Raw genomic sequence first — 12,215 nt, 5'->3', positions numbered from 1 at the left:
GCCTCCAGTGAGTTAGAGAGAAATTTGCCTATTGCCTCTTCCGTGTGATATTGCAATGGAGAAGAGAAACGGTCGACTCGCCAGAATTTGGGAAACAAAACCAAAAAACGATGCGAGGGAAAGGAACACTAAAAGTGGTGGATACGCAGAATATTCGTGGATTCTCTGTTTATGAATCATCTGCACTTTCAAACAGAGATTATATATTTTGAATCATAACAGTTTATTAGTATGTGAAAAGACAGAAATCATTGATACAATCTAACCCAAAAGATCAATGATATTGTCTACCACCTCGCGTAGGTAGTGTAAGTAGTTGTTCACCATCTCTCTTCCCACATTGGATGCCGGGAGCTGTCCAATTCTGTTAATTTCCACGGCGATGTCCACCACATAGTCCAGCAGCTGCTGGAATTCCTCGTGTCCACCAAGAAGTTCAGTCTGAAAATCATCCGCTTGCTTCATAAATTTTCATAATCTGTGTTAAACTCACGAGACGAATGCGGTCATTTCTCATGGCGTCGACCATGATTATGAAAAAAACCCTTGAAAAAGAATGGGTGCCGTGGAAAGACATATAACGTGTTCTCTGTAAGACTCGAGCAACGCGTGCCATAGGTACAGATTTTCATATTATGATGTACTATGGGTCTTTGGTAACCCATATGCAAAATTTTGGTGCCCACCTACCGGTCCCTGGGTTACTGTAGGTGCTCAAAGGTGCAAAACTTAAATTTTTTCTTTTAAGTCGTAGAAGGCCAATTTTTTTAGTGTAGTTTGTAGACGTTTATAATAATTTTTCCACAAAGTTTCAAAACATTTCAAAAAAATTTTGTCGAGTTATTCGCAAAAAACCAATTTTTTGGAGCATTTTTTCTATATTTTTAAAAATTTCGGTTCTTAAAACAAAAATCCCCCTCGGCAAACTCTCTTTAAAACAAAAGTCATTTGATGAGTTTAAAAATAAAACATATTTGAATAAATTTTAAGTCTTCGCAGAAGTCGAAAAGAGCCCATGTAAAGTACTGAAATTTTCAAAACTAAATATTAGTTAATTTTCTTTATGAAAATGAATAGAGCACAATTTGCTAAACATTTTTTGTATTGCACTTTCTTCAATAACTCTATTACATCCTGCTAAAATTTTGAGTTTTTGTCAAAAAAATGATAATTTTCAACATTTTTTGAAAAGCAGTTTTTTGCTTTACTGCTATCTTGTGAATAGACCCATAAGTCCTTAAAATGCATAATGGGACGTTTTGAAAGATATAAGTGCATTTCATTCAACGAGAGACCTTTTTTCGAAAGATGCCATTTTCTGATTTCACGAGTACTGTCAATTTTCATGTTATGAGCCGTATCTCTCCCGGTTTCAGTTTTGATAGATTGGTCCAATTAGCTTTTTTGTAGCCAACTTTATCACCATTTCACCACAGTCAAAATTTAATGAAATCCTATAAAATAAACAAAGTTACAATGTCTCAAAGTGACTCCACCAAAAAATCGCTCCAAAAGTGAAAAGTGTATGCAACTTTCTGGAAGCGGAGTTGTTACTCCTAAAACATATTATTAAGTTTTAATCTCTTTAAGGTTTATCTTATGATAAAGTATCGTCAACGATCTTGCGTTTCATTCTGGGTCATTACCTTGATACAAAAAAGGAGGTCCCTCTTCTTAACAAAAAAGGAAAAACTACTCCCAGCTCACACATTAGTCTCAGAAAGAACAAAAACACATATTTAAAGCAATTTCCTAGGTTTTGGCTCAATAAAACTATCATCATCATTAAAGCTTAACATTTAAAAAATTTGAAAAAAAAATTTTTTTTTGACAAAAACTCAAAATTTGAGCAGGATGTAATAAAGTTATTAAAAGAAGTGCAATACAAAAAATGTTCAGAAAATTGTGCCCTATTTATTTTCATAAAGAAAATTAACTAATATTTAGTTTTGAAAATTTCAGTACTTTACATGGACTCTTTTCGACTTCTGCGAAGACTTAAAATTTATTCAAATATGTTTTGTTTGTGAAATCATCAAAAGACTTTTGTTTTAAATGAAGTTTGCCGGGGGGGATTTTTGTTTTAAGAACCGAAATTTTTGAAAATACAGAAAAAATGCTCCAAAAAATTGGTTTTTTGCGAATAACTCGACAAAATTTTTATGAAATGTTTTGAAACTTTGTGGAAAAATTATTATAAATGTTTATGAACTACACTAAAAAAATTGGGCTTCTACGACTTGAAAGAAAAAATTTAAGTTTTGCACCTTTGAGCACCTACAGTAACCCAGGGACCGGTAGGTGGGCACCAAAATTTTGCATATGGGTTACCAAAGACCCATAGTACATGCACACAAACTGGGTAAACACTATCACACCTGTGGGCTCTACGCCCCTACATACAGGGTGATGCTCGAGTCTTACGGAGAATAGGTTATATATAAGTTTCTTACCATCTGTCTTCTTCTGCCCTCTGCATCAACGTTTTGCTCAGCCATTGTTTCCAGAGAGAAACACAAGGGAATCTGGAAATTTTCACTATTTATCCAAACTAGTTACTTGAAAAAGAGGAAAAGCGAAATGGAATTGTAAAAAGCCTATATGATGGGAAGAAGAACCATCTGTCTGAACTGTTGAGCGCACTGAACAAAAAAGAGGCGGAGTTTGAATTGGTTGTAGCCGAACGCATGTGAGCGTGTACGCTCATAGAATTTGTCTGCATTCTACTGGAATAAAGCATATCATTCGATGAAGTATAATGCCAAAACGATATTAAAAAACATACCAGAAAGCTGATGGTTTTTTTTTCAGAGTTACAAAGAGCAGATGAACCATGAGAATTCCAATTCCGAAGGAGATCACATAGAGGATCCAATGAACGTCGGTGATGAAAACACGACAAAACTACAAAAACAAATGTCGACTGATAACCACATCCATGTCGCAATAGACTTTTCTTTACTACATATACCGTATAATTCAACTGAATAATCATACTCATACTCTCTTTCCGAATTTCTAATAAAACTGATTTCCTCTAATAGCAGTACAGAACTGAGCTAATAATTGGCGAACAAGTCTAGATTTGCGTTCAGGTCAATTTAAATGTGAAGACCTATTTATTTGTATATTGAACTGCTCGAAGTTCCTGCTCTTCTTAATTTCTGGTCTCCTTATTTGGTTTGTAATTTTAGAACAAGTCTCCAGATTTGACAGGCCGCCTACATACTCTCTTTTGAACTCACGGCCTATCTCGATTGTAAGTTCTATCTTGAATTGTTCATAACAATCAGTTTTTTGCGGTACTACGAGGACTTCTAGTCCTCCCGTGGTCTCTACGCCTCTACTACTAAATTATGTTTTTGAATGTTGTTCACTATTACAATAAATCAATGTTTCTTTCGTAGCAGTTTCGACTTCAAGGTCTCTCTGGCATCTAGAGACAACCGCATTCGGGGCCACAAGCAGATAGTTCCCGGCACACCGTTAACACTTTTTTGCCCTCTTTTCATTCCGTCGTCGTCTCCGAGTGGTGCATGCAGCTATTTGCAAATTTCTTTCTAGAAAACGACCGGCGCGTCCACCGAGTTAGAGAGAAATTTCCCTATCGCCTCTTCGATGTGTGTGGGATGCAGTGGAGAAACGGTCGACTCGCCAGAATTTGGGAAACAAAACCAAAAATTGATTCGAGAGAAGAGAGCAGTAAGAGTAGTGGATACGCAGAATAACCGTGGATTTTGTTTTTGAATCATATGCACTTACAAACGTAGAACAGATAGTTTGAATGACAACAGTTCATTAATACTTGAAGAGACAGGAATGATTACCACAACATAATCAAGAAGATAAATGATATTATTTACCACTTGGAGCAAGTGGTTGAAGATCGTCCAAAAGTTCCACTCCCTCAGCGGACACTGGCTGCTCGGCAAATCTGATAACATCCACGGCAAGGTCCACCACGTGTTCCAAGAACTGCTGGTTATCAACGACTCCGCCAAAAAGCTCAGTCTGAAAATCATTCGCTTGTTTCATAAACTTTCACAGTCTGTATTAAACTCACCAGGCGAATGCGGTTACGTCTGATGGTTTCGACCATAATTCGGGAAACAACCTTGAAAAAGAATGGGTGTTGTGAGAAGATATCGAATATGGGAAGTTTCTTACCATCCGTCTATCTTTGTCCTCTGCATTGACGTTTTGCTCGGCCATTTCTTTCGAGAGAGGAACACAACAAAACCTGGAAATTTTCAATTATTTTTTCCCAAAAAGTTAACTGAAAGAGAGGGAAACAGAAAATGAATTGTAAAAAGCCCGTAGGGTTAGTAGAAAAACAATTTGTCAAAACCGTAGGGCGCACAGAACTGGGAGAGGGACGGAGTGTTTATTGCTGGTACGCAAACGCTTGCGGGCATGTACGCTCCATTGATCTGATTCTTTCTATGACTCACGTCATAGAATTTGAGTCGGTTATGTATTTTTTGTTTATGTTTTAGAAGAGTAGTAAACGTATTTCTTTATGTGATAACAGCTGCATTCCATTGAAAGAAAAATTTTCTTTTGATGAAAAAGTGATGGGACACTGTTATCCTCCAAAACAATGTTAATATTCATATGAGAGAGCTGATTTTTTCTTCCAGAATTACAAAGAGCAGATTGGGAACAACAACCACCAAAAATGACGTGCAATCGCCCTGCTCCCAAACGGAAGCAGACTTTTTTCTGAAGAGGATTCCCCACGGCAGTTTGTGCCCCATAATGCTTACAAAAATCTTTATGATCGAGTTGTTACCCTCACCTCACTGCTCAATCAGCTGCGTGGGGCAATCATCTATTCTAGACAGAACAAATTGGCTCTCGCACTGGCCGATTCTTGCGAACACCTTCCTGATATGCCTCAAATTGCGGACCCGCTGATCCAGTACCCCTCATCCGCTGCTGATTTTCATGTTTTCATGGACCTCAAGTCCCCGCACCTATTGCTCCTGTCGCAACTATAAACTATTTGGACATCACTGCCAAGCTTCTTGATAAAGCTACTCGCGCTGTGATTTCTTTCTAGTCACAACACTTTAAAAAATAAAGTGCCTTCATGGTTGGAAATAAAATAATCTGTCAAAACCGTTGGGCGAACTGTACAGAAAAAGAGTCGGAGTTTGAATTCCTTGTTTTTAGGTGTCCCTATTCTCTTTGTAATTTCATAGCAAGTTTCCAGATTTGACCTCCCCTACATCCTTTCGTGATTGTTTTTTGAACTCACAGCCTTTTTCGATTCTTAAAATGTTTAGACGTCCCTTGAAGTCCCTAAATACAGTTTTGAAGATTTAGACGTCCCAAAAAACATTTAGACGTCCGACAAAACATTTAGACGTCCCAAAAAGTATTTAAACGTCCCAAAAAAATTTAGACGTCCCTTGAACACTTTCAGTGACTTTTAGTGTTGAAGGGACGTCGAAACATTTTTTGGGACGTTTAAATGTTTTTTGGGACGTCTAAATGTTTTGTGGACGTATTATTATTTAAAACCCAATTTTCGGACTTCAAGCGACGTCTCAATATTTAATGGGACGTCTAAACGTTTTTTGGGACGTCTAAATGTTTTAAAGGACGTTTAAACATTCTTGAACATTTTTGGGATCCGAAAGGACGTTTAAATGTTTCAAAGGACGTCTAAATGTTTCAATGGACGTCTAAGTGTTTTAAGGGACGTCGGGACGTTCAAGTTTTTGAAGGACATCTAAACTGGAATAGAGCCGCATATTTTCTCCTTTCAGGATCATGAAAAAAAGGTCACAGATTGGGAACTATGAGCAAGCTTCGTCAGAGCAATATCAGATGTAGAAACTGTTGTAGATGGTCAACAAGGCAAAACTAAAAATGCAATCAACGACTGATCAGCACATCTACGTCCTTATAGATTTTTCTCTGCTTTATTTTATAATTAAACAGAATAATATCCTAAATTCCTAAATTTTTCAACAATTGAAAGACTATAGAAGATTCAGTAAATCATGCTTCTTTTGGCCCCACACAAAAACTTCTTTCGCTGAGTCCATCGATGGCCACATCTGTTTTTGATATATATTTGATATTTGTAGATTTTGTTCATTTTCACAATGAACTAATTTCTAATGTTTTTACAATTAAACCCAATGTTCCATTTTCAAGGTCTTAAAAGCAAAGAGTTCCCGACATACAGTAAACACGTGTTTCCCCTTTTTCTTGTTTTGTCATTGTCTCCGAGTACATGCAGCTATTCGCAGATTTCCTTCGGGAAGACAACCGGCGCCTCCAGTGAGTTAGAGAGAAATTTGCCTATTGCCTCTTCCGTGTGATATTGCAATGGAGAAGAGAAACGGACACCATACTCGTGATGGAAAAGTGGATATGCCGCATAGCCGTGACCTTCTATTCATGAATCATTGGCATTTACATCGAGATAGCACAGAGTTTTGTATGATTACAGTTTATTGGTACTTACAAAAAGTGATAAAAAAGCAGAGTCAAAATTTAATTCAAAAGTTCAATGAAAATTTGCATCATATCGAATAACTCGTCGAACAAGAGGTCCACGAGGGCTCTAGCCGCTTCGGATGCTGGAAGTTCTCCAAGTCGAATGACTTCTTCGGAGATGTCCTCCACGGTGTCCAGGAGCGCCTGGTACTCTTCGAGCCCGTGAATACGACCCGCCTGTAAACCAACGTGTTCGCTGCGTAATGTATTTCAAAGCAGAATTAAACTTACGAGAAGAATGCGGTACTGTTGGATGGTATGGACGATGTGTTGAAGAGCATTCTTGAAAAAAAGTTTGATGTGAAAAGACATATTAAAGTTTCTTACCCGCTCAAAATCGGTGATATTGGTATTGGGTTGGTTTTGCTCGGCCATTTCGTGCGAGAGTGGATCACAAATGAATCTGTAAATTCCAGCTATTTCGTCCAAACAGATTATTTTTAAGAAAGGAAAACAGAAAATAAAGCATGAAATGCCTATAGGAAAGTACCAGTGGTTTGTAGAAAGACCATCTGCCGAAGCTGTGTCGCACTGAATGGGTGGAGTTTGAAGTGCTGGTACGCAAATGTCTGCGGACTTGTACGCTGCATCGATCTGTTTCTTCCGATGACTCATTGCATAGACTTTTTGGTTCTTTTTTCTTTGTTTATGTTCTGGAAGAATGGTAAATTTGTTTCCGTCGTAGTTCATGAGTATCACGACTACAATTTATTGGGATCAAAGGAAGAAGAAGTGATTATTCGTGATCCGAGCCAATTCTGAATAAGAGCAAGAGGCTCGTAACGCGCTGTCATTCCAAAATCTTTTCAGAAAACGTGTCTCGGTGGATTCTAGGTATCTGACTTGATACAAGTCAGGCAGATGCAAAATTTTTAGAAACAGTTCGCCATTTTTGACATTTTGGCTCCATCCAAAACTCTGCAGTGAATCGTAGTATACCGTAAACACTGTATTTCAACGGCATGCAATCATGTTTTTAACTAACTCTCAGAGAAATGTTGAGGTTTTCTGGACGTTCTTTTCGCCAATCTAGAAGTGATTAAATACGATGATTTTAAATTGTCTGAATTCCAGTTCAAATGCAAGAGGTAGGACTTTGAATAGAAATCTCATCCACCCATTTTAATCCCATTTCATTTCGCAATTTACCAACATTAGGCGTAGACCACACATGAAAATGTCTGTGTCTCTTTTCCATAATGTGAATGTGCATATCTAATCTCAACATACTCCATTCATTAGTACAGACTGACCAGCTATTCTTCCAACTTCTCTCCACTCTCTTCTCTGTTTTTAGGTATCACGCCTGCCTCTTTTCCTTTCACTTTCCGTTTCACTGAATTATTCTCATCATCGAATTTCGATATATTTTCACGTTTTTGTTGGTTTTAGGCATAATGATGGAGCACCCACTTGCCAAGGATATCAAGTCTAACACTAACGTTGAACTTCAGATCCAGTTGCTTTTGGCCGAAGAGGAAAGAGAGCGACTCCAACTAGCCATGGCGCAAGTTGCTGAAGAGTTACGCCGTCGTCGCGAAGAAGCAGAGCAGGCACATCAGATGCTTCAGCGTATGGTTATTCGAGACGTAAGAGCTTGGTTTTTAACTGCGTCTTCAGTGTTTTATTTTTCAGAATAGGGAAGACCAAGCCCAGCAACCAGTTGCAGAAGCAGATCAAGTAGAGGAACCAATGGAGCTCGGAGTTGATCAGCAAGCTATAGACAGAAACAACAACTAATGACCAACTCCATGTCCCTATAGACTTTCCTTCGCTCTATGTTATAATTCAACTGAATAATCACTCTTACTCTCAGTCTGTTTAGCTCTCCCCCCCCCCCTTCATATCACTTTACCTGCTGATTTCAATTATCACCCCAACTCACCCCGTCCCTCCCTCTCATAATAATCATACCTTCCGTTTTTATTTCTTTATTTCTTTCAAATGCTATTTCGGAAATTTAAGCTTCTTCCTCGTTTCTCTCACAATCTATCTCTTCTTTTTCCAAATTCTAAATAAAACAGATCTCTGCAGACACCAGCGTAGTAATTTTTGATTTTTTCAACTCATGGTCTTGAGTTTATTTACGAGTGGACAGATCCCTCCGTCACCCAACTCGAAAGCTTTGCTCTTTATGGTTGCTGCGTTTCATGGCGAGTCTGACGAATCAGTCAAAATAGACAATCATATATTTCGAAAAGCCTGTGGTAGACACCAATCTTCAATCTTTTTATAGCAAAACATGTGATCAAATTCAAATTTTCCAAAATTGAGAAATTCTGTCACTACAATGTTATTCGATTTTCATGAGATTATTGTCAGAGTACTTGGCCTTTCTGATTTTTCAGTTCTTTCTCATTTTTTAAAGAAAGTGGTGTTACTACACCTTCTCTTATCCGTATAACATTCGTTTTTGATTCTTCTCTTTTTTCGTTCAAGCCATTAGTTAATTTCATACGGATTTTTCAGAGAAAAAAAAATTTTGGAAGATGGTGCTCCCAGTGCACGCCTCAAAACTTCCAATCCGCACATTGGAAGATTTTTCTATAGAGGAATATAATAATATTCAACCGGATTACTTTCATAAGTTGGATAATGAAGATACGGCAACTCAACTTATGATTATTAAAGAAATTGGAAAACAGCTTCATCGTTCGAGTGACCAAAACGAAATGTATCGAATGGTGGGAGTCGAAATATGCAAGATGACAGGAAAACTGTTAAAAAGTAAGTTTTCACTTAAAAAAAAGAAAGAAAACAGTTCAATTTTCCAGTCGACGATATAGATTCTTTATATAAAGTTGCCACTTCATGCCTTTTCAAACTCATTCATAGGGCGGTTGTTGAGAAGAGTATACTTCCAGCAAATATGGAAGGCTATCTCGAGCAGTGGGAGTTATATCCCGCAATTCGGTTTATGAGGGATAAAACACGGGCCTACGAGAACACTTTGAGAAGATCTATCGAAAAATCTGCATCTGTATCATCTCCAGTGGTTGGAAGTAGCAGGGTTCCGGAGTTGTTTAGCTCTCAGGTTGGACTTCAAGTCCCTGACCCAGAAAAACACGCTGCAATTCCACAAACGGTAATATCAGAACCACGCATTTAGATTCAATACCACAAATTTTACAGAGCAGACTCCCGCAGTTCACATTTGGACGGAAGTCAGAAAAATTTTCGACACCTGGAATCTTCCCGACTCCAGACATCTTCTCATCCTCAGGAGTATTTCCAGCAGCGTCAATTGCGAGAAATCAGACACTGGATCACGAGAGCAATTTGAGAAGAACTGTAAAAAAGACACCAACGCTACATCCCACATCTGTAGCATCACCAGTGGTTGGAATCAATAGGCATCCGGAGTTGTTTCAGGTGGAACATCAAACCTCTGATCCAGAAAAACACCCTCCATTCCTACAAACGGTAATATCAGAACCACACTTTTAGATTCAATCCACAAATTTTACAGAGCAGACTCCCGTTCACATTTGGACCACAGCCAGGAATGTTTCCAACACAAGGAATCTTTCCAACTCCCGACATCTTCTCATCCTCAGGAGTATTTCCAACAGCGTCCAATGCGAGGAATCAGACACTGGACCACGAGAGCACTTTGAGAAAACCTGTCCAACAGGCGCCAACGCTACATACCACATCTGTAGCATCACCAGTGGTTGGAATCAGTAGGCATCCGGAGTTGTTTAGCCCCCAGATTAAGCTTCAAACCTCTGATCCAGAAGAACACTGTCCGTTTCCACAAACGGTAATATTAAAATTACGCTTTCAGATTCCATTCACGAATTTTACAGAGCAGACTCCCGCTTACATTTGAACCACAGCCAGGAATGTTTCCAACACCCAGAATCTTCCCAACTCCAGAAATCTCCCCATGCAAAGGAATATTTCCAGCAGTTTCCAACGTGAGCTTACAATAATGGTGATTATCAGACTTAAGAACTACAAAACTTTCAGCCATTCCTGAGTCAGATACGTCCCATATCATCACTATCAACACCTCACCTGACAGTTGTGAGCTTGAAGTTGTTTTGAATAGCGATTCTAAAACTAATTTTCAGGTTGATTGTTTAACGACTATTTCAAACATGAGCAAAACACAGGATAACGTCTCACATATATCAAAAAAAATTGTGACAGATTATTCGAAAAAACCACACCTATCAACACCTTATTTGGTAAGTTTCAGAATAAACCTCTTTTTATTTCTTCATTTTCGTTTCCAGAAGAAAAATCCAAAACGTCAAAACACGAAAGCACAGGAAGAACGAATTCACGATGTTGGCCAGTTTTCTGCATCACTTTTTGGTACAGTACCATCCTTACCGTCCTTGGGTACAGTTTCATCTGCACCGATTTGTGGTACAGTACCACCTGCACCGCCCTTTGCTACAGTACCATCTACACCTCCTTTTGGAACAATACCACCTAACGATTTCATTTCCAACTTCCTACATTATAACCACATTATGCAGAACATTGGAATTAGTGGACCGGCAGCCAACATTTTGGTGAGAACATTCGCGTTTAGAAACGAAATCATATCCATAATTTTTCAGAGCACTTTGCAAGTTCCACCAGCAACGCCACTCTCTTTTTCATCAAGTGATTTGCCGACAACAGTTAGTTTTCATAATTACCAAACTAACGATTCTAAATTAACAAAATTTCAGACCAACAACGTTCTGCAACAGAACCCAATCGTAAACCTATTGAAAGAAAATCCGGAAGTTCTGAAACAGATCAATGACTTGTTAACAAAAAGTGTTTTGAAATAACAGAAACACTTTTAATACTTTTGAATTGTTGAAGTAATGTTCTTTGTTTGTAAATATCTGTTTTTGGTACCTGTTGAATTAGTTATACAATTATCTATCTTTTTAATAAAATTTCTCATACCACTAAAGTTCACGATTTTGCCAACAAAACGGCTTGCAACACTATCAAAATAATTATTTTTCTGGGCTGTAATTGGAGAAAAACTGAGTTTTAAGTTGTAAAAAATTCTCTCGTATCTCTGCGTCTCCTGCGCGCGGCGCTCTCGCCCACGCGTTGCGCAAGTGCGCTCTGCCCCTAAACCGTTTGCTGCGCGATCGATAATTGACCGGCAACAATAGAGAAGTCCGTATTTCTTGCTAGTCTTTTTTCTTTTTTTTCTCCCGAATGTTTTTTGTTTTTTTTCTTATCTGCTGTTTCTTCTTCGAAATTCCTTTATTATTCAACAGTTTCAACTTTTTTATAAGTTTGATTGAGCTGTCTGCATGTTTATTATGAATGACGATAACTGACAAAAGCTAATTGTGAGATAAGTGGAGACAACGTCGTACTCTATTTAAAAAAAAAAAGAGAATATGTTCTTCCTTTTTATGTTCCGCAACCTTACTTGCCATCCATTCCGAAATTTGTTCGGCTAGTAATATGAAATATTTTTATACAGTTCCATAAGCTCTTCTTCACTAAACTCATGTTCATTATTTTAATCGGTGAACTTAAGATTTTTGTTTCGAAATAAGCTGACCAGTATTCACAAAATGAAGCTTCAAAATATCATATTCTGGGTCACTCATTTATGAGACGAATTTTTATTGATTTTCATCTTACACAATAGTTAGTTGGTTTTTGAGAATTTATTAAAACAAACGTAGATATTTAATGAAAATCAGTTGTCTTTTCTACTGTGTTTGTAG

General features: G+C 37.9%; 5 protein-coding genes across 5 annotated transcripts; 2 read left to right on the top strand and 3 right to left on the bottom strand.

Moving 5' to 3' along the window:
* Positions 1 to 261: 261 nt before the first annotated feature.
* Positions 262 to 529, bottom strand: GCK72_025209 (uncharacterized protein; the record flags this gene model as incomplete). The annotated part of the gene is made up of 2 exons (XM_053736240.1): positions 262 to 441; positions 494 to 529. 2 exons carry the CDS (start codon positions 527 to 529, stop codon positions 262 to 264), a joined length of 216 nt encoding a protein of 71 aa, XP_053579806.1.
* Positions 530 to 3,855: 3,326 nt separating this feature from the next.
* GCK72_025208 (uncharacterized protein) lies at positions 3,856 to 4,212 on the bottom strand (the record flags this gene model as incomplete). Its single annotated transcript, XM_053736239.1, has 3 exons — positions 3,856 to 4,011; positions 4,064 to 4,114; positions 4,168 to 4,212. The coding sequence occupies 3 exons, from the start codon at positions 4,210 to 4,212 to the stop codon at positions 3,856 to 3,858; spliced, it is 252 nt and encodes an 83-aa protein (XP_053579805.1).
* Positions 4,213 to 6,510: 2,298 nt separating this feature from the next.
* GCK72_025207 (uncharacterized protein) lies at positions 6,511 to 6,888 on the bottom strand (the record flags this gene model as incomplete). Its single annotated transcript, XM_053736238.1, has 3 exons — positions 6,511 to 6,690; positions 6,745 to 6,795; positions 6,841 to 6,888. 3 exons carry the CDS (start codon positions 6,886 to 6,888, stop codon positions 6,511 to 6,513), a joined length of 279 nt encoding a protein of 92 aa, XP_053579804.1.
* Positions 6,889 to 7,910: 1,022 nt separating this feature from the next.
* GCK72_025206 (uncharacterized protein) lies at positions 7,911 to 8,253 on the top strand (the record flags this gene model as incomplete). Its single annotated transcript, XM_003093357.2, has 2 exons — positions 7,911 to 8,102; positions 8,149 to 8,253. 2 exons carry the CDS (start codon positions 7,911 to 7,913, stop codon positions 8,251 to 8,253), a joined length of 297 nt encoding a protein of 98 aa, XP_003093405.2.
* Positions 8,254 to 9,002: 749 nt separating this feature from the next.
* Positions 9,003 to 11,306, top strand: GCK72_025205 (uncharacterized protein; the record flags this gene model as incomplete). Its single annotated transcript, XM_053736237.1, has 10 exons — positions 9,003 to 9,240; positions 9,288 to 9,598; positions 9,646 to 9,936; positions 9,983 to 10,276; positions 10,323 to 10,433; positions 10,486 to 10,542; positions 10,590 to 10,706; positions 10,755 to 11,039; positions 11,088 to 11,150; positions 11,202 to 11,306. The coding sequence occupies 10 exons, from the start codon at positions 9,003 to 9,005 to the stop codon at positions 11,304 to 11,306; spliced, it is 1,872 nt and encodes a 623-aa protein (XP_053579803.1).
* Between the last annotated feature and the right edge of the window lie 909 nt (positions 11,307 to 12,215).

This window comes from Caenorhabditis remanei, chromosome X (genome assembly GCF_010183535.1).
Source record: "Caenorhabditis remanei strain PX506 chromosome X, whole genome shotgun sequence".
Classification (NCBI taxonomy): Eukaryota; Metazoa; Nematoda; class Chromadorea; order Rhabditida; family Rhabditidae; genus Caenorhabditis; species Caenorhabditis remanei.
The sequence above is the reverse complement of the archived record's forward strand: the minus strand, read 5'-3'. Positions and strand labels throughout refer to the sequence as shown.